General features: G+C 40.9%; 1 protein-coding gene and 1 long non-coding RNA gene across 3 annotated transcripts in view; one reads left to right on the forward strand and one right to left on the reverse strand.

Annotated features, from left to right (window-relative positions):
- LOC137434106 (uncharacterized) overlaps window positions 1-8,312 on the forward strand; it is a 51,785-nt gene extending 43,473 nt beyond the window's left edge. Inside the window, exons 6-11 of one of the 2 annotated variants that reach the window (XR_013624754.1) lie at window positions 413-501; window positions 3,525-3,904; window positions 4,150-4,473; window positions 6,369-6,434; window positions 7,402-7,680; window positions 7,771-8,312. Coding sequence is in view for 1 of the 2 variants with exons in the window: in XM_068126789.2 (XP_067982890.1) it covers window positions 413-501; window positions 3,525-3,904; window positions 4,150-4,473; window positions 6,369-6,434; window positions 7,402-7,523 (981 nt within the window). In the remaining variant the exon portion in view is untranslated. Of the gene's footprint in view, window positions 1-412; window positions 502-3,524; window positions 3,905-4,149; window positions 4,474-6,368; window positions 6,435-7,401 lie in introns of both variants that reach the window. The other variant, XM_068126789.2, reaches the window with a different exon arrangement.
- LOC137434107 (uncharacterized) lies at window positions 5,760-21,506 on the reverse strand. The gene is made up of 3 exons (XR_010985791.2): window positions 21,425-21,506; window positions 21,133-21,321; window positions 5,760-6,036 (listed from the first exon to the last, which is right to left on the reverse strand). It is a non-coding gene; the product is annotated as an uncharacterized LOC137434107 (long non-coding RNA).
- Between the last annotated feature and the right edge of the window lie 783 nt (window positions 21,507-22,289).

A 22,289-nucleotide genomic window follows, 5' to 3' on the forward strand; every position in this document is an offset into this window, starting at 1 on the left:
AACCTCCTCAGTCGTGTTTGTAATGTTCACTTACCCTGAACGTCCGTACCAAAGCCCCTTTTATTGACGGTGTTGCAGGCAATTTCTAATGATAAATGGTCAGGATATCGGAACTGAACAAAAGGACCATCATCTGTATACAATGGGAGCATCTTGCCCGGCCACCTTACCCTACATAGAAAGTAACTCCTGGTCTATGATTAACTCAAGTGTGCAATGAAACCCGACCACCGTAGTATAATAAGGTTATGATGTGGGAGGAGGCAGGATGTCCAGCTAAATACATCCTTCCTGTAGTTTAGGTAAATCAACATTAATTGCTGCTGTGAGACTTTGATACAGTAAAAAAAAAAAAAAGTTTGATTTTGTCAGTCCATCACCTGGAGACTGTTTGTGTGAATGTGTCCAATAGCAGGTGTACACAGTGACCCGCCCACTGGAGGTGAGGAAAGGGGACACACTTCTCGTACGGTGCAGGTTCTCCGACTCCAGCACTCATGGGTAAAATAATGTTGAACCTCCTTATCTTAATCATTGTTGTTGATGTGACGGTTCAGCTCCAGGCAACTAACAAAGTTTTGTTGTCACCACATTGCTCCATAATGTTGTTGATACCCATCCACCTGTTCCATATTTATTGTTCTCAATTCAAAATGGGATTATTGTATTGATAACTTTTTATTCAGGACTTATTCATTCAAATAACTTCTTTAAATCATTATTTTTCCTTCTACAAAGTTTGCAAGACATAAAATATAAACTTGATATCAGCCTAAAATGGCAGTTACTGAAAATGAGGTCACGTATTCAAGCCAAGAGGTCTAGAATAGGAAAAGGTGGTAGGGTGTAGGAATTTGTGGGTGGATGAAGACTAACATTTCCTGAGGTAGATGTATTTAGGGATTTAGATTTACTAATAAAACGTATTTCACAATAAGTCGTTTTTTCTGGTTCATTTACACAATCTATTAAGTCAATTCCATTTTTCCTGAAGCAAACATTACCTCAGACCTTGCAACAATCCGGTTGTGGTTGGGAAGATAAATATTCAAAACCGAATGCACCACCACCAGACAGAGCTGTCCAGCTGGCAAGGCTCAGGCCCCACCAAGTGGTCTTCACCTGGGACTGTACAGGCATGTTAACTACCCTAAAATGGTACGAGTAGGCCAAGAGGAGGTACCACGTGACTGCACTATTCAGATGGTGAGACCTGTAACTTTCCATCATTTACATATTGCAGTCACCTGATGCTTCCCACATATCCTCCCTCCCCGCTTTGGTAAGATACGTAACACCTGGCACACACTTCCTGTGTAGTCCCATATGAAGACCACTCGATGACAGAAACATCGGAACTGAGCCTCGCATGCTGAGCATCTGTGACCTACTTCCTGGACAACTGATGGTAAATGAGCTTGCCAACAGTTAAATTCTGAGTGCTAAGTTTGACTTTCAGGATATGGAGTCATTGTGCCCAATCCCTACGGGAGTGGAATGCCCCCATGCCCGACGGAATGTACCACCTGGAGTCCTGCTTATAATAGTCTATTCTCCTCCATATTTGCAAAACAATCTTCAATGGTTCCTAAAATATTCCAGTTTTTTGGACTGTCAGGATGTAGCGAAAATAGGGTCTACATTTCATCTTGTCCAAACAAGTATAATCCCTTTTAGGTACTTTATTCTTTGAAAAACTAAGCTGTTCGGGGTTGCTATCTCGCTTGCCGTTCCTGGATAAATGAACCCATGGCTCATGATGGTGGGATGTCTGTTCCAAATCCCATATACTGTGTTGATTTGTCTATTGTTGACAAATTATTTCTTCTTTTTTTTTGTATACAAGATCGAGGCTCGTGTAAGAGCTAACATTCATCACAAAAAAGCAAAAAAACAAACGGACACACAAAACAAACAATAAAGGGAGCGGGAGACAATATGGGAGAGAGAGAGGGAAGCACACAAGTACAACATTAGAGAGCAGGGACAACGGGAGATCTGTGGGAGGGAGAGGGCTTGGGGGGAGGAGGCATGGGAAGGAGGGGGGGGGGAAGGGGTATAAAACACATGGACACTGCTAGGACTTCCTGCAAAGAAGTTGGTATTTCAAAAAGGTGGATCTGAGGTGAAGTAACGGGGGTAGAAAAGAGGTGGGGGTGGACAGCTGTTTTAAAGACCTGGAGGGAGCAGTGGGATTGAAGGAAGTGAGGGAGCTTGTTCCAGAGGCGGGAGAAAAGAGGAATGAAGGAGTGAAGGTGAACAGAGAGTCTTGATTTTGGCAGTTTCACCATAAGAGGGTTGCTGGCAGATCTTGTGCGACCTGAAGGAATATTTGGGGGACAGAGCACAGACAGGGCTGGGGGAGCAAGGCCGGAGAGGAGTCGGTAGAAGACGGAAAGACCACCAACCTGCCTGCGGTGAGTAAGTGAAAGGCCCTCGGAGATAGCGTCATCGCAGGAGATTCCAATGATTCTGAACGCTTTGGTTTCAACAGCGTGAAGACGAGCTAGGTGAGAGGCAGGAGCACCGGCTCATAGGGGAGAGCAGTATTCCATTGAGCTGCGGATGAAAGCTTTGTATGTGGTGAGGAGCTCAGGTGTGCCAAGGAAGGACTTTGCACGACAGAGGTTGCCCAGTCGGCGACTGGCTTTGGAGGCCAGCTTGGAAATGTGGTTTTCCCAGGAAAGATCATGGCAGATAGTGAGACCCAAAAGCTTGAGTGACAGAACTTCTTGGAGACGATTGTTTAGAAAGTAGATTGGAGTGTTGTCCAGTCGGTCTTTTCAGAGAGACATTGTAAGAGTTTGAGATTTGTCAGGATTGAAAGACATGTTCCACTTGTTTGACCAGTCTGTGATTTTGTCCAGGTCTGCATTTTCACGAACAAGTCCGTGAAAGGGATCACTCGCGATCACTTGTGATCACTCCGCGAGCCAAAAAGCCACGCCTGCCAGCGATGTTAAATCAGCCCTGGTTGGCTGGTGAGGGCTTACCGGCCACGCCTTTGATGGCTGGTTGACAGGCCACACCTTCTTCTTGGCGTTCCGCCCCCTTTTTCCTCGGGCCTGACCGCATGGTTTATGGCGGCGCTTGAGCGAGCGCTAACAAAGGCGCGTAACAGAATTGGGAGAACCATGAGGCACTGACTGTAGGGGCGCGTAATGGCGTCACTTGGAGAGGGAGGTCGTAAAATGGACGGAATGGGCCTAATCTTATTTGATTGACGCAACGCAGATTCAACTATTGGAAACACGGCCTTATCTAAAACACATAATAATGAAATAACTAAAGTCCTATGGTGGCCTACGTGTTGCTTGTGTACTAACTATGGGGTGCAACCTTTAACCTTTTAATAATGGGATATTTACAAGTAATTATTTACAAGTGAGGGTTCTAAAACCGCAACAATATATATACTGTATATATAAAAAGCTAGTTGTTCATATAAAATGCAAATGTGATCACAGTTGATGCAATAAAATGGATGTTGTGCCGCCGAAGAGGTATTGCCTTTCCTTACCTAGAGCTCAAGGCAAAGAGTCCTGTCGTCTGCGCATCGTGTACGTGACGAATGCAAGGAACGTTCGCCGATTTCAACATTGCTCGACTCCTCACGTCAGGCGTCCGTCATCGTTCCAGCCAGCTCCGCAGCGGTTTTTCCAGGCCTACAATCGCCTTCCGGCTCAAACCCATCCCAACATCATGTTCCAGGAACTCATTGAACCTTTGCTTTGGGAATCGAGGTTGTCACCGGCTCAAGAACCGATTCTGAGATTGTTGCTCTCGCAGCCGATGGTGCGGCCACTTACCCAGACGAATGAACGTGACCTTTTGGATCAACTTTTGAGAGAAATGGTCAAACTCAAGGCTTCCGTCAATGTGGAAAACACCTTGTCTGATCTAGGTACGCTGAATCGTGTTTGTCTGTAGCTTTGTAAAAGGGGATACATCACATCAGGACATGCTGAACTCGCACAATTAAGCACGAATTTCACTTTTTTGTTGGTGCCTCAAAATTGCTCATTTTTTAATCAAATGATCAACTTATTTGGACATTACATGCCTGCAGCAGCCATTTTCAGGTCCTTATGTTTTGTTTAAAATCAATAACATTCACTCCTCCATGTTTTCCTCTCAATTCTTCTCCAGGATCACCTCCTGCAGATAGAATTTTGGATTCAAATGAGGAGGAGGTTGAGGAAGAGGAGATGTTATTCTCAAACATCAAGCAACCTGCTTCTCCGTACCAAGTTTCGACGGCAGTCTTGTCCACCTCACCTTTACCTGTGGTCATGTTCTCTCCAACTCCAGACTTGCCTGGTATCTCTGAAGCCCAAAGAGACACAGCTTCAAGGGAAAGGCTCGGGGCTGGGGTAGCCATGACCATTGGGTTTGTGGTTGTGTTTCTGACGCTGTTCAGCCTCGGCTTGGCTGCTCTTCTAGTGCGAATGAGGAGGAAGAACATGGAACAAGGTGGGTTCACCTCATCTTTGTTTCAACCAGTGATCACGACATGCATTTTCATCCAGAAACATCTGGTGTCATCAACAAGTTGTTGGGGAATTCACTACTGTTCGATAAGCATATCATTAGGGTAGGCAAATGCGGCATTGTAAAGCACACACACACACACACACACACACACACACATACACACACACACACACACACACTCACATGCCATAATCGTCACTCATTACACAGGGTGTTTCAAAAAAAGTGGACTATTTGAACGTTTTATTGTAGAACAATTTGTAAAAGGTAGCAAGTTGAGTGATACATTGATGGAAAGCAAACACAATGCTATTTTCAAATCACTCATTATACTGCTTGTAATTGACATTTTCAATGTGTGCTCTGCCTCTGTTCAAACAGGCTTTGATCCTGCCTCCAAAATTCTCCATAACTTGTCTGCAGGTGACTGGAGTAGTAGCCCCGTCTGCAAGTTGCTGGAGCGGTAGTCTGATGGTAGTCCTCCACCTCCTGCTTCAGTAGAGCCAGGGTTCGAGGTTTGTTCACATAAACTGGACCTTTGGCAGCACCTCAAAATATAAAATCTAACGGATTCAAATCTGGGTTGTGGGGCGCCCACTCATGCGCCGTCCCCAGGCTGATGACACAATTTCCAAACAGCTTGTGGAGCAAGTCTATGGTTTCCCCTGCAGTGTGTGGCGGGGCACTGTCCTGCATGAACCATGAAAGTCTGATTTGGTTTGGAGACGGTAGTTGAGCCAGATCAGTGTGGAGTCGGAGCAAGACCTGGCGGTACCGCTCACTGTTGGCTGTCTTACCATTGACGTCCTCGACCCAATATAATCCCAGCATACCCCATCTGGCATTCAATTCACAGAAGCAAGTGGACTTGGGGCCCTTGAGAGACATATTAGACACCTCCTCATGAGGCTCATCACCCCAGAAGATGTTGTTGTGATTGTTGATGGCCCCATTCAAATGTAAGTGTGCTTCATCACTGGAAAACAAGGAGTTGATCCAATTTGGGTACCCTTCCTTCGGGCACTAAACCAATCGCACATTGTTACTCTTGCCTTGTCAATCAGAGTTAGTTTATGCCTTACAGATATGATGTATGATGTAAGGGTAGAGCTTGAGTTCATAAGTGAGAATGTGTCACACAGATGAGGCTGTGATCACCAGTTCCCGGGAACGCCGACGATGGGATTTCTTCGACTTTTGATAGCAGAATCTCTCACAAGATGAATGTTTCCTTGGTTCTTCGTAACACTCGGTGTTGCCTTTATTTTTATTTTTCACTTATATGATTTTTCACTTTCCCATGTGCTTGGAAGTACTCCACAAACCGCTGAATGCTCCCATTGGAATGTCCATTGTGGGTGTGAACATTGTAATACTGACAGTATCATCGGCGCACCTGCACGTAGGATTTTGTCTCAAACCGCAAAGTCACGATTTCCCCTTTTTGTTCCACTGTGAACACCATAGTTGACGTAAGGTCTTACTGACTACTTCTTAGAAATGGCATACCACCACCATCACCATCACCATCACCATCATAATCTGCAAGAGAGAAGGGTGTATGTAGCATTGGAAACGACAGGATATCAGGCTGCTCAAATAGTCCATTGTATTTTTTAACACCCTGTGTATTGCCATACTCTTCATTCCAAAGCATCAGCTCTGTTGAAGCGGTTTCTATAAGCAGACAAATACACTGGCAGCTCACCATTCCTCTCCCAGCACTGCCAGGATTTGTACCTACAATCTCTAGATTACAATGCAGAAGCTCAGCCAGTCAGAGTCAACTTAAGACCCGTAATCATCATTATCATTCCATAAGCACAGAAAATATGAACAATTGTGTTTCTAAGGAAAAGTTGATTTTATTGCAGGAGTGACAAATGATTGGGCCCAAGCGCATGGTGTTCCTGCCAAGTCCCTTGTTTCAAAGTTCAAAGGTAAGCGTTTATTCGTCGTGACATCCTTATCCCCTTTAGGTTTGAAACTCCTCTTTTGGGCATTGGAAAAAAGCTAATGGGCATTTCAAAACTTCCATCGTAAACCCTTTCTAGAGTTCACGCAAACATTTCGTGGCAATCATGATGTTGTCAATGGTCGGGGAGGGGATGGAACCTGCTGAGTGATTATATGAACCCTATTTCTCCAGATTTTTCAATGTGAGAGTTTTATTTTATTTTATTTTCTTCTTTTGTATACAAGATCGAGGCTCGTGTAAGAGCTAACATCAATCACAAAAAAATAAAAACGGACACACAAAACATACAATAAAGGGAGCGGGAGACAAGATGGGGATAGAGAGGAAAGCACACAAGTACAACACCAGAGAACAGGGACATCGGGAGATCTGTGGAAGGGAAGGGGCTTGGGGGGAGGAGGCATGGGAAGGCGGGGGGGGGGGGGGGGAAGGTATAAAACACATCGACACTGCTAGAACTTCCAGGAAAGAAAGAGTAAGTTGTAACTGGAGAATTGTCCTGAAAAAGTAAAATTCCTCAACCTAGTCTTGTACAGTGCCTGGGTCCTCTTCAAGGTTTTGTCTTTCAGTCTTTTTAATAACTGACAACATTACTTTGTGTTTTTGCCTGCAAAGGTCTGGTGTTGGCTTAACGGTAAAGGTGGCCAGCTTAAGATCTTATGAATCCTGAGTTTGACCCTTTGATCTGCTGTTATAAATAAAACCAGGTGGGTTGACTCCAAAAAAAAATCCCAAAATAAAAAAAGACTTCGAGGTCGACAAAATGAGTACCAGCTTAGTGGGAATAATGAGCCATTGAGTGTCCTGTGCCGGAGTGGCAACCCGTCCGGGATTGTGCCTCCTCGCCATTCGGCAGCCCTTGTATGCATCTGACGACACAATAGGAGTGCTTATTATTATTATTATTCGTCTTCTTATTTTGCTTGCAGAACGATGGGGAGGCCTCCGAGGATTGCGGCCTCAAGGAGAGGGTTACGCGAAGCTGGACACGGGAGAAAGTGCCGGAATTGCTGAAAATGAGATCGAGAAAACACAAGGAGGAGCAGATTGATTGAGAGTGATGGAGAGATGTCCAGATAGAAGAAGGAGCAGATTGATTGAGAGTGATGGAGAGATGTCCAGATAGAAGGAGGAGCAGATTGATTGAGAGTGATGGATAGATGTCCTGATAGAAGGAGGAGCAGATTGATTGAGAGTGATGGAGAGATGTCCAGATAGAAGAAGGAGCAGATTGATTGAGAGTGATGGAGAGATGTCCAGATAGAAGGAGGAGCAGATTGATTGAGAGTGATGGATAGATGTCCAGATAGAAGGAGGAGCAGATTGATTGAGAGTGATGGATAGATGTCCTGATAGAAGGAGGAGCAGATTGATTGAGAGTGATGGAGAGATGTCCAGATAGAAGGAGGAGCAGATTGATTGAGAGTGATGGAGAGATGTCCAGATAGAAGGAGGAGCAGATTGATTCAGAGTGATGGAGAGATGTCCAGATAGAAGGATCAGAGATCTTTGTTGTGACAGAGGAATTGGAAGGCTGGAGTGATTGCAAAGATGGAGATGAAGATGATGAGAGTGATTGGAGCTATCAAGGTGCTCCAAGATATTATTTTTGGTTGTATTTGTCGTCATGGAGGTAGAACCTTCTGTAAAATAAGAATCAATTGTTCCACAAAGTGCATTACACCTGTGCGTATTCTGAAGCATTGTACCATTTGAATATCGTCGGTGATGCATATTGTGAAAGCGTATATTTATTAGATTTAAACTGCTGGGATAATAGATATAATGTGTAGCCAATGGCTGTTGTCATTACTTTAAACAATTATATTCCTCTCAAGCAGTACTGTATCCCAAAATACTTGTTGATTGCTTTCTGCTCCGACTGCGGTCGATGCGCTACGTACCTGCCTGGAAAGGGGTTTGTGGGATAAATGGAGCTGCTTGTAAGAAAAGGCAATGGAATGTGTGCCTGCACGACTGGGAAGGAATACACACATGAGTACACATACATGAGTACCCAGAAAGGCAAGGGAAGATACACCCCATTGGAGTTTACTGATCAGGGTGATTTTCGAGCCTCTCGATCAGGTGTGCTGCTTCGCAGGTAAAGTGTTGTATCATTGAGTACACAATTCATAGGAGACATGTATCCGGTTTTCCAGTCTGCTAGTCCACCTGTGGGCACTAAATAATTATTTAGCTTATTTTGAAAGGAGTAGTACCGTGTTTGTATGATGGCATTCTTTAAAAAATTCTCAACTAATCTCCTGCTCTGGTTGAGGTGTGCTTCAGCAGCATTCTGCATTGTTCAGACGTAAATTCTCACATGTGTTTCCAAATTCATCAATGTGTTCCTCGGAGCATCAGATCTCCATCAAATGTATCAATAAAACTTCAGAGCTTCAGGGGGTAAACCTCCTTGGTCCTTACTATGGACGCTGCTCTTCAACTGCAGCAACTTCGATTCAACTGCTCAACTTCAACTTCAACTGCTCTTCAACTTCAACTGCAGCAACAACTGCAGCAGGGGCTCCACTGCAGCAACCTTGACCCCTGTAGTCAGGGATCATGGGGGCCGATGTGTACACCCTCTGCTATCTTTGGATTACTTTTGTCATATCTAACAATAATCCACAGGACAACCTTTCCAAATAAGTGTACCTCAACCTCAAAAAAATATTTTTTGGGTATTACTTGTGTCCCATCTCTCGAATCCACATCTTCACCAAAATTTCATCAATTTGTCCTTGTCACACACCCAACCTCTCCACCAAAGGTCGACCGGATCCATCAATTAAGTTTTGAGATATCCTGCTCACAAACAAACAGAGAAACAAGAAATATGTCGTGCATAGCACGATACATGCAAAATCCCGAAAATAAGTTGTTGGCATATGATGACTTCAAAAATGGTTGAATTCAGTGACCTGGTATGCAAATCCTCTTAAAAGTTTATGTCAATCAGATGAAAATTGAGGATTTTAGAAATTTGGCCTATGTTAACCTTTTGGCCTACGTTTACCTTTTGGCCTATGATTTAGAAATTTGGCCTATGTTTACCTTTTGGCCTATGATTTAGAAATTTGGCCTATGTTGACCTTTTGGCCTACGTTTACCTTTTGGCCTATGATTGAGAAATTTGGCCTATGTTGACCTTTTGGCCTATGTTGACCTCAAAATACTTGGAGGTTGAATTCAGTGACCATATATGCAAATCCTCTTAAAATTTTAAGTCAATCGGATGAAAATTAAGGATTTTAGAAAATTGACAAAGATGGTGACTGTTGTGGAATTTGTAGTGAGGGACTCAGGACTCCAATGACCGGACACAGGTTTACAAAAGGTCTGGTTTATTAACTGTATTTACTTCATTCCAATTACCAAAATGATACCGCATAATATAATGGATCAGGTTAACTCTTTTCGCTGGTCCTTCTCGTTCATCCGATGTTCCTCCGACACTCCCGTTCGGTCAGCGCTTCTCGTAGCAAGTCCCTACCCAACGTTTGCTCTCGGTTATATCGCCAAACTGGACTTAATCCTCTCTCCGCTGATGCCCCGAGGTCATGCATTGCACCGAGTCCTGGCATCAGCTCGCTCCCCTCCTGCTGTGATTTCCATTTACACAGTAGGGGGGGTGCTCTAGCCTGGGGCCTTGACCAGGTGTTTCAAGAGATTACCATGTTCATGCACATTCTGACACTCATTTACAAACTCGTCTTTAACAGAGTTTGCATGTAAAATGTATCTGCTTTGTTACCAGGTTAATTAATAAGTTACCAGTGCCAATTAATAAGTTACACTGAGTTACACTTCCACAATTCCCTCATTTTTTTGTTTTTGTTTATATTAACCATTAATCTAAACATCAATATAAGTAAACAGTCAATCACTACAAGTAAACATCATTACAAGTATAAGTAAATAATCATAACTTTGGTAATCAAATTCCCTGAGGCATACACCGTCATCCTGCAAGAATCACAAAACATTTCGTTGGTCATTGACTTCTTCCATATTGTTCAATCTATTGCATTTGCATCACAAATATATTTTCAAAACAACACTTCACCATCACCAAGATACAACAATTTCACTTCATTTTCAAGTTTTGTAAAGCATCTGCACCATCTGGAAAAAACGTTTGCCTCCACACACATGTTGACTTTGTTTGAAAGGAAGGGCTGATCACTTGTGTTTGAATCCAGGTATGAAACATTTTCTCCTAATGTCTTCATAGCTCCTGCACTACTTCGTGTAGGATTTCGCTGTTGTGGTAACACTGCGGAGTCATAGACTGACCCTTCTCTCCATGTAGCATTCTTGCCACTTTTTGCTGTGAACCATAATGATTCCTTGAACAAGGCCTTCGCCCAGTTGTAGTCAACTTGCCTCCTGCCTCATTATGAGTGGGCAGCAAGTATTGGTGTGACGTTGATTGGCCAGCAAGATGTGGAACAGGGATGCCGGATGCATCCACAATGATGTTGGGACCATGGTGTTCAGGTCATCCATGGTCCATACCAGGCGTGGCCCGCAGAATCGCACACAGCTGTTGTGAAAAGGCACAGCCATTGGTTTGCAGCTTCATGCTGGCTCCCCGGAAGTTGGTGAAGTAATAACATATGTCCCCGCATTTCACAGAGGTTGCCGGTAAAATGTCGTTGTCCTGCAACTTTTGATGTGGTGAATGTTCGAAGCCTTCGAACAAGAGTAAGTGATCGCCTTTCTTTCATATGTTGCAGTGTGATCCAGGCAAATGGTCACATAAATTTCCTTGGTGAAGGTAAGCATTCATCTCCAAGTTACACAGGAGAATGTCTTCATCATTCTTTGAGAAAGAGGGTGTATGCCACGGTTAACTTCATTTTTTAGCCACAAATTTTCTTTCTTTCTTCTTCCCAATTCCGTTAGCAATCCCTCCAAAATGTGATCTCGTCTTATCCTTATGCTCAGTCACATCTGAATCTGCTTTCCGCACACACTGAATCAGATAGGGTACATCTTACCATGAAATCAGCATAATCATGTATATCTTCCGACAGTTTCACATTCAACAATTTGTTGTTTTTCCTTAACACAAAAAGTTATATTCATTTATATGCGTCACACAAATAATATTCAATCAGGTATGTATTTTATTACTAAACTAAGAATAGCATTGTATATGATTACAATCACAAACGGGAATACCTAATTCCCAACAACAATTTTCCCAAACCAACAAATTAAGCATAATGTATTATTACCATAATTCCTCTCCACTTTTTCTTTTCCCTCTTTTTTTCCTAACAGTGTGTCACTCGTGGTGATATGAGTTCATTGATATTGTAATTGACACAACTCATAACATTGTCGTTATGCCATTATCTTAATTCTACTGTTTATGTCGCCATAAAAGTCTTCCTTTTCTGGTTCCACATTTCTTTCCTCATTTGTCACTTCATGCGTTATCATCGTGTTGTTGGTTACCTTATTCAAACACACCGTCACTAAGGCTTTCAAGCAAGCCACCACTAAAACAATTGCCAATATAACTACTAAACCAACAAACAAGTCTGCTACTCCTTGTATATATTCATACCTATGACATAGTTATATGTCGATGACATTTAACATTATATACCAAACTAACAAGCTTCCTAAAAGGTAAATAAAGAAAATCCCTTAATATGTAACATAATCAGATTATTTGTCTTACCCTGATCCCCCTATCTCCCGGGGTTGAACTCAATCCCCTGATCATGAGTGTAGTTGTGATACATTTTTCACTCATGCTGTATTAATATCAGCAGGTAATTGTATGTCATGTAGGCAAATAAATGTCACTATTCCAAGTAGGAATATCACATGTTGAAAATGTAATGTTTATCAATGCAAGGGGTGTTAAAATGTAATTCAAATGACTGTAAATCACGACTATCATTTATCTACCACTGAATGTTCTGCTGGGCTGCTAGGTGCAGCCTCATTTTCTGTGGGATCGTCCACCTTAGCCCCATGTGCTTGTTTGCAATGAGGGGCATGAATCCAACTTTCTATTTTGGGTCCATCTTTTTTTCTATTCTTATCAATCTCCTATGGTTTATCATTTCGTTCCAAGATACCGCAACCAAAGGTTTTAACCAAAGCTCTACCAAACTATTTCCAATTTGAACAAAAAATGCCAGTGAAACAATGATTCGAAGAATTAACTTCAAGGGGTCAATAAATTTATTCTATAGCCAGATCTAATTTTCCCATCCAATAGTTTGCCTTGCCACATGTCATATTATAACACCTTAATAAACCTTCGAAAAAATGTTTCCCATCTCAACAAATTTCCTTTTTTACAAATAGCCATGTGTAACTTACGTATTTAACTACAATTTCCTCTCAATTTGTTTGGCCTAACTGGCCGCAAAAGTGGCTGCCAGCATGCAGTACCGTTTTTTATCTACCAAGGAAGTGTTCCACACAAGACCTCTACCAAAATGTTGTTTGTAAAAAACAAATCTGGGATTTCTGATTACATGGATGCACACTCTCAGGACATTTTCAGGCTGCTGTTAACAATCCACTACGATGACTTAATTCCTTTACCCACAATCAAATAATTAGTACAAATTGAGGATATTATCCCTATCACATTCTTTTATAGATTCATTATGTTGGATCTAATTTTTTCCAATAATTTTCCACTGCTGTAAGGCGGAACAATAGCTCTCATAAGTCTTAGTAATATCGTACTTAATTTGCCCAGCAGAGAATAATTTATTTACTATCCTTTCTCATCTGTTAACCAGTGACTTTGTTTAAACTCCAGAACTGAAAACCCACAATAGTTCAAACCAGCAAAATTTTCTTTACTATTTTCCCATATCATCTATGCCTAAAACACATCCATACATACAGCACAATTTATATGCTGATAAAATTCAAGTTTATATATATATAATCCATGAGCAGAGTATTCTGGGAAGTCAGTGTAAGACCTCTCCCAAATTTGGATGATTTTGTACTTCCTCATTTCCTTTTATGAAGCTCATATCCATAAATAGATGTTATTCTCATATACATTCTATCAAAAAATGGAATCCCAAAATTACTCACAATTTTACTATTAATTAATGGCTGCTCATAACCCAGCACATCAAATTTTTATATTCCATTTCCCTTGACAAAAGAGATAATGTTCATAATCAAATTATATTTCTATTTTATTTTACGGATTCTCTGGATATTCAATCCCATCCACATATCCCAATCCCATCCACATATAACTATCCATTTCCAGACAGGCACACTGTCGGTGTCAACAATCTTGTAAGATTGATACACAAAAACACACACACAAATGCATTATGCATATTTGTTTGCGTTGGAACCATTATTTACAGATCAGATGGGTGTCAATTTTATTTCAATTTCATAAAATTTGTCAATCAAATTCAAAATGCTTATAGACAAATAAACCAAAAGTCCATTCTTAGAAAACCCTTATGATGTCACATTGAAATTACCCTTTCAGCCTTCACAATAATCTATCCAAATTTTGACTACACACCCATTTGCATGTCAGTCGACCATTGACCTATCAATCGTGCGGAACAATAGTCCGAAATTCCCACCTGATCATCATGTGACTCTTGTCACTTGGTTTGCCAAAAAAATTGCAACGCAATTGTTCCAAACTTTGTAAATTTAAAATTGCTGTGCCCAAAATAGAAGATCCAATTTTGGCATTTGATCAATTAATTATTAATTTGTTAACAAGCAAAAAAGAAAAAATGAATCATTCTTGCTCTGAAAACTTTTCAGACACAAGAATCATCGACAGTTATTCATGTTTGTCCAGTAATCGAATCTGTTGAGGCCAATCATCATTTGGGATTTGCAGCAATGAAGGCCTAATCATTGTCTGAGGTACCGGTAAGCACTGGTACCCTTGATCTTGGTTTGCCCCATGACCTTGTCTTCCTGTTGACATACGGACATCTTCTTCTCCAATGTCCCATCTTTCCACACTCGAAACACCGGTTTCTGTCGTTGTCTGATCTGTGCACCTGTGCACTTGTATTGCTGGGCTGCATCTCTACATCCCTGAGTTGCCACTGCAATCTCTCATTATCTCCTGAAACACGAAAAAATTCTCTGTACCGTCCTTTTTGGGGAGACAACTGGAAATCAGATGGGCAACTGTGACTTTCATTCCTAATTTCGAGGGCAGTTGTGCATTTGTCTCCTCCACTGTATCCTGTATCCTTTTTATTTTAAGTTATAGTTCCGTTATCCGTTCTTGCTGTTCCCGTTGTCTGGATTCACCATCCCAAAGATGGAATGCAAGCCAGTCTACCGTTAGATTCTGTCTCTTCCTGGCTTTCAATCTTTGTTCCAATCTTTCCAATCGACTTCGCTCAAATGTACCATCTCTTGGAAACTCCTCATCATGTCCCTTTGTCCACAAATACCAATTCTCGACCTGCCTTATAGTTTCTGCACCATAACGGTCGTACATATGATGTGTACAAGTACCTTTTTGTGGAATCTCTGGTTGTCCTTGTGTATTCTTGCAGGCTCCATTTCCCATTCTGCCTTTTATCAAAGTAGCGTTGGATGTGTTGTAGTTTGTTCCTCTAAAGCTTCACTCGTACCTCCAGGAAGGGTCTCTCCACCTGTTCACACGGTGATTTCCAGAGAATCTCCCTCAGCCGTGGCTTTTGCACAATCCAATCTCACAGATCAGTATTTGCAGATGAGCCGGAGGGTCAGTATGAAATGGGTGAATCCTCAGGTGTCCGCTCTGTTGACGGGGAAATCACACAATGGTAACCGCACATATATATCTGTATCTAAACTCACCACCTTGCTCAATAATCCCAGGTTGTCTCCACATTGTTAATATCACGCAAAGATATCAAAGCTTCTTTCTTGAGACCGCATTTTCATCAATCAAACAATCAATATATTCAATTCAATTTATTCAGTTAAATTTATTCAATTAAATTCAATCAATTAGATTCAATCTCAATTAATTCATCAATATTCATCAATAAATTAAATTAATCATTTTGGATGACTCCTTGCATAAGCCCTTTCCCCAATGATGTCAGGACAGGTCCATCCATTGACCGTCACCTCTGGTTCGTACCTCATGTTAATTGATGAATCACCGTCCTGTCCTAGGGTCATATCTGACATATTTCCCCATTTTGCCTGGTCTCCACAAATTTTCTTTGCAACCACTAAAGGCAACTCATCCTTCATTCGTGAGACAGCCAAAATGGATGGCAGATATTAAAGTTCATTGGGAAAAATATCTCATCATTTTTCTTTTAATAGTATCCAAAATCTCTTGGCAATATAAATTTCGTAAAACTCCTGAAATAAGACTGTAAAATTTCTTCAATCATGCTAAATTTTGAAACTCCATCGCTTGTAATACCCAATTTATCCCATAGGGCTTGAAAGTTCTTTCCCAAGTTCGTGCAGCATTCTGCATTTGAACCCTATGATATCATTCATAATAATCATCATGATTTTATAGTCATGGTCCTATCATAATCATCTATTTAAACGAACATTTCCTTTATCACCACAGCTATGTGGTATAATCAACAATAGAATAAAACTGCACATAGCAACAGGCTACCTCATGGCCACTTAGTATACCTATTGACAATAAGTCATAACAATATCGAATAATCATTGAACAATTCAAAAATCGCTTCCCCTGCTCCAGCCGCAGCATCCGTGATATTTGTTTGCTCATTCACTATTCCTGATTCGTCATCAAGGATCTCCATCATCACACAGCGTACTTAATTCCGCATTCTAATGAGAATTCAACAGGAATTTACGACTCAAAGGAAAAAGAACGAGCAGACCTTTTGCAGGATGATCGTTACAAAAATCGTTACATATATTAAAGTATTTATGATGTCGACAAATCATATCTTAATTCTTACAAGATTTTGGTTCTTTGAATAAATCACAGCACCGGGAGAACCAGCTCCAAAAATGGATCTTTGTGTTTATTCAGCACCCTAGTAATTGGTTCTTTGTGTACTAATTACACAGCACCCAGGCCCCGCTCATATGGATCTTTGTGCAGCGCTACACAGCACCTGAGCAAAAGGGGTTTCATCTACATTTTCCCTATCTGGTGTACCATCCGTGATATTTGTCTGCTCATTCACTATTCCTGATTCGTCATCAAGGATCTCCATCATCACACAGCGTACTTAATTCCGCATTTTAATGAGAGTTCAACAGGAATTTACGACTCAAAGGAAAAGAACGAGCAGACCTTTTGCAGGACGATAACTGGAATTAGTCGTGAAAATATATCCAAATACACAAAAATACACACCCACACAAATAAACAACATTTATTCCGTTTAACAGAACAAACATTTCCTCTATCATGACATGCATGTCTTCAAAATTATATGCCCAAGAGAAAAAGTAAAATTAATTAAAACTGCGGGCAGTGATAATCCGGGGACCATACCGCTCCATCCTGATTGGACGAGTGCGTGCTAGAGTCGTTAACAACGACAGTCCAGATCCGATTGTTCAAAATTTCAACTCAATCGATCGAAAAATGAACGCAGGGATGCATTTTAAAGGTGCAGTGGCACTAATTGAGTTGCCATGAATATGGCCACGAAATTGCCAATATGGCCATCACAAAATATTTTCCCTAATCAATTGGCTCATAGCATAACCAATCTGTAAGTATTTCATCCGAAGATGTATCTCTGAGGACTTTTAATTAAATAAGTCATTTATAAATCAACGAGTTAATTTATTAAATGATTAATCAATAAATCAATATTTTCCTTGACAGCCACATCACTTGATCAGTGTCATGTCCAAATATCAGCTTCCTTACTCAAAAGGTGCCTGAGTTAATGTAATGTAATTACTGTAATAAGATTACTGCAATTACTGTAATGATTACTGTAATTACTGTAATTACCGGAACTGTAATTACTGTAATTACCTCAGGTAATTACTGTAATGTAATTACTGTAATTTAATAAGAAATGTAATTAATTATATAAGTACTTCTATAATCGCTCATAATTAAATAACTCGTGAATTCTTATCCGGTTTATTTAACATTTGAGTGTCCCCAAAACGTTGGAGCAAAACGTTGCAACAACGAAAGTAAAACGTTGTAGCGACGTTGTGGAAACGTCAGCAAAACCCAACATTTAAATGTTCACAAAACGTTGGAGCAAAACGTTGCAACAACGAAAGTGAAACGTTGTGGCGACGTTGTGGAAACGTCAGCAAAACCCAACATTTAAATGTTCACAAAACGTTGGAGCAAAACGTTGCAACAACGAAAGTGAAACGTTGTGGCGACGTTGTGGAAACGTCAGCAAAACCCAACATTTAAATGTTCACAAAACGTTGGAGCAAAACGTTGCAACAACGAAAGTGAAACGTTGTGGCGACGTTGTGGAAACGTTAGCAAAACCCAACATTTAAATGTTCACAAAACGTTGGAGCAAAACGTTGCAACAACGAAAGTGAAACGTTGTGGCGACGTTGTGGAAACGTCAGCAAAACCCAACATTTAAATGTTCACAAAACGTTGGAGCAAAACGTTGCAACAACGAAAGTGAAACGTTGTGGCGACGTTGTGGAAACGTTAGCAAAACCCAACATTTAAATGTTCACAAAACGTTGGAGCAAAACGTTGCAACAACGAAAGTGAAACGTTGTGGCGACGTTGTGGAAACGTTAGCAAAACCCAACATTTAAATGTTCCCAATTTATCCCATTAAAATCCCATTAAATCCTATTAAAATTCTCATTTAATAGCAATCCCAATAATTCCGACCATAATTGAAATAAACAACGTCAGAACTTCAACAAAGATATGCAACATCTTGGTTGGTCAACGTCTTTATACTCATTTTGCTTGTCTGTCTACTTTTATTTCCTGGTAACACCTGAATACTTTCGTTTCCTAGTAACACCTAGTTTCCTTGTTACCTCTACCTATGATTTAATAACACTTTCCACAGTTAGACCCATCAAAATTTTTTCTAATAATCCTAAATTATTCACCTTCATCCGTTTTTCCACAAAACTACATGTGAAAAATGGAGATTTCATCAGTACTTGAAGGTGTAAAAATTTGACTTTGAAATTTTAAATCAACAAGCATTCTGATATGTGCCTAAACTATCAACAACTATTCTGCCATATTTTATTTGGAAGTCTTTTGCTGTCAGAACACAATTTGTCTGCTGTCAAAGGCTAAAGTTTGGCCTCTGTGACTCCTCAGCTAATGGTTATTTTTTTTCTTGACAAAAACAAATATCTTTTATATTTATCCCATTAAAATCCCATTACAATCCTATTAAAATCCTATTAAAATTCTCATTTAATAGCAATCCCAATAATTCCATCACTCAATTTTACCTTGCATCCTTACATTACATTACAACTCCAATTCATTCTTCAAGTCACAATCCAGAGTGACTTGAGAACTATACCCAGAGTTCTATACTATACCCAGTTTCAAAGAGTAAATAATTATACATATTTTCATTATTTTACCATTTAACTTGGTCAAAGGATATTCATTTCGCAAAATCGAATCAACCACAACCCTCGCCATTAATATCTATTGTAAGCGTGCCAAATCAATAAGTATCAATTTTTTCTATGAGCCTCGACCAGAGAGTGGTTGCTACTCACAAAACACTCGTCGCTAGCTGTTCCATTGTCTGCCGATTCCCACTCTGCTGTTTTTGTCTCATAATCTCCAAACAAGAACAGTACACATTTCCTGTAATTATCTCTCATAATCAGGATAAATTTGGAACAGCCCTTAAACTAACACCAAGCAGATCAATTTTTATATTTAGGTTGAGGTTTCACACAAACTGGTTAACTAAATAATACAGAATTATTATTATTATTATATCTCCGCCTTGGTGACCAGTTTATGTTTTGTATCCCACTGATAGGCCGGATCTGGATTCGGACCTGAACCAAAATCCAATCATTTCGTCGTGTAGTGATGGACCTGGACAAAATTTGATGCAATTTTTTCCATCGCCATCTTTCATCATAATTCTGGACCGGCATGAGGGGGGGTTGTCTGTCATGAATTTATTTGTTGATCGAACGAGGTTTAATTTGTCTAAATCCGACCAGTCGTTTCCAAAGATATAAGCCTTTTTGTCGCAATACCATAAATTGGAATGAGGTAAAATATATATATATAAATATAATTCCCTTTCCCGGTTCCCTGTCGCTCGCCGAGCGCCGAGCAAGTTGCTCGCTCGACGAGCAAGTCGAGTGTTTTGAACAAGTGCAAAAAAAAAGAAGAAGTACTTTATACGTGTGCGGGTGGGTAAACGAGTGTACCGGCCTTACACGTCCTGGAAGCAAATGGTCGCAAGGTGCACACTTGCTCCGTTTGCTTCCAGGTCACAGTAAGACCCTTTAATAACCAGCGCAAAAATACGTATTTACAGAAATCATTTAGAAAAAAAACGAATAAATTGCTACAGTCGTTTATCGAAATCCCATTCGTGATGGCTCACGCCACCTATATCGCGGCATCGGTGCGCAAAAAAGCCCCAGACCACCTGCTCCCCCATGTATGTACCCATAACTTCCAAGTTCGTAAATCATATTGGACAAAACAAGACACACTCACCTTTTAAAGAAGACTTGTTTGTGTGTACAATTGATGTCAGCGGTGCCTCCAGATTGTTGTGGAATTTGTAGTGAGGGACTCAGGACTCCAATGACCGGACACAGGTTTACAAAAGGTCTGGTTTATTAACTGTATTTACTTCATTCCAATTACCAAAATGATACCGCATAATATAATGGATCAGGTTACCTCTTTTCGCTGGTCCTTCTCGTTCATCCGATGTTCCTCCGACACTCCCGTTCGGTCAGCGCTTCTCGTAGCAAGTCCCTACCCAACGTTTGCTCTCGGTTATATCGCCAAACTGGACTTAATCCTCTCTCCGCTGATGCCCCGAGGTCATGCATTGCACCGAGTCCTGGCATCAGCTCGCTCCCCTCCTGCTGTGATTTCCATTTACACAGTAGGGGGGGTGCTCTAGCCTGGGGCCTTGACCAGGTGTTTCAAGAGATTACCATATTCATGCACATTCTGACACTCATTTACAAACTCGTCTTTAACAGAGTTTGCATGTAAAATGTATCTGCTTTGTTACCAGGTTAATTAATAAGTTACCAGTGCCAATTAATAAGTTACACTGAGTTACACTTCCACATGACCTTTGGCCAATGTTGACCTATTGATCCTTTGACCCCAAAAACAATAGGCTTCTTGCTTATGACCAACTCTATCATTTGGTGAAGTTTCGTGAAGCTCGGTCCAAAATTGTGACCTGTAGGCGACTGACAGACAGACAGACAGATAGAATAACGCACAAGACCAACCAATCTACTTGAAAAATCCTCGATTTTCGCAAGTAATGAATGAATGATTATGTAGTGACTTTTGTGATACCAGTATAGTGAATAATGTCTTAAAATACTCATATTCAGCAATATAACATGCACATATACACACACACACACACACACACACACACACACACACACACACACACACACACACACACACACACATTAAAGAAATCTGGGGTGGCTTCTCTGACTCACACCTTGCTCAAGTTGATGCCGAAGAAACCAACCAAGGCCTTCAAGATCATTGGAATCTTCCACAATGAAGCTGAGTCTATGGGTCTATCACTTCACAATCGCAGACAGGTCGGTAGTCTCTCTGTCTTCTGGCACCTCCTTTTCTGGTCTTGCATCCTCTGCGCTTTCCGTTCCTTGTCCCCGTCAGGTTTCTGCAGGACGTGCACGGTCCACCATCAACCCACTTAAAGGTAAAACTACCGAAATCGAAGATCACTGCTCAACTCCACTCATTCGTTTCCTCTTTTTCCCCACCTGTAGAACCAACTTCCACATTCTCTTCAATCTCATCCTTCCCTGATTGAGCCCACATGCGCACAGCTTGTTCCGATCGCGCATGCGCAGAGAGGAGTGGGATAATATTTGTATTCTGTCTGCCTGTCCTGGCAGCCAAACAAAATTGAAACTCATTCCCAACAGGAAACATTCTATTTTTAAGGACGTCATAAGGGACACAAACAACAGGCATGAAGAACTAATGTAACGTGTTAAATAAGGTGGTGTAGAAGACGCTGCATCAACGGTGGTAAAATTGCCAAAAAAAAATTATTCGACCTTTAAAATATTTCTTTTATTTCAATTGAATTATTTACTTGAGCATTATAGAACATAAATCGCCTTTTTAGCATTTTCAGATACATTCCATTTAGCAGTAGATGAACAAAATATTGTGGAATTTTACATCATCACGACAAATCATATTTGTAGCTTGTAGACCTTACGCATGTCCTTGTTTCTCAAGACAACGCGGGGTAATGTGTTCTATGAACTCTCTAGATAGCTTAAATGGAACGTAGTTCTGGGGAGCTTGTGCGATGGTGCGCCGCCAGCCCGTCAGTCTGTCAGTCTGTCCGTCCGTAAACGCTTGCAACATCTTCTCTGAAACCGCTGATCGGATTGTGATCAAACTTGCACAAATTATATTTGTTGTGTTGTGACTAAAATTTGTTCACGACATTTTAAAAATCGGGGTATATGGGGACGGGGAAGGGGGCGTTCATTGTACATCATCTCAAACTGGTGCAACTACATCAAATAGGATGGTGAATATGTGCGAAAAGGACTAATGTTCCTGAAAACGACCTAATGTTTGTTAATACAATGTTGTTTTTGAAAGTAT

This window comes from Myxine glutinosa, chromosome 10 (assembly GCF_964187855.1).
Source record: "Myxine glutinosa chromosome 10, kmMyxGlut1.1, whole genome shotgun sequence".
NCBI classification, from domain to species: domain Eukaryota; kingdom Metazoa; phylum Chordata; class Myxini; order Myxiniformes; family Myxinidae; genus Myxine; species Myxine glutinosa.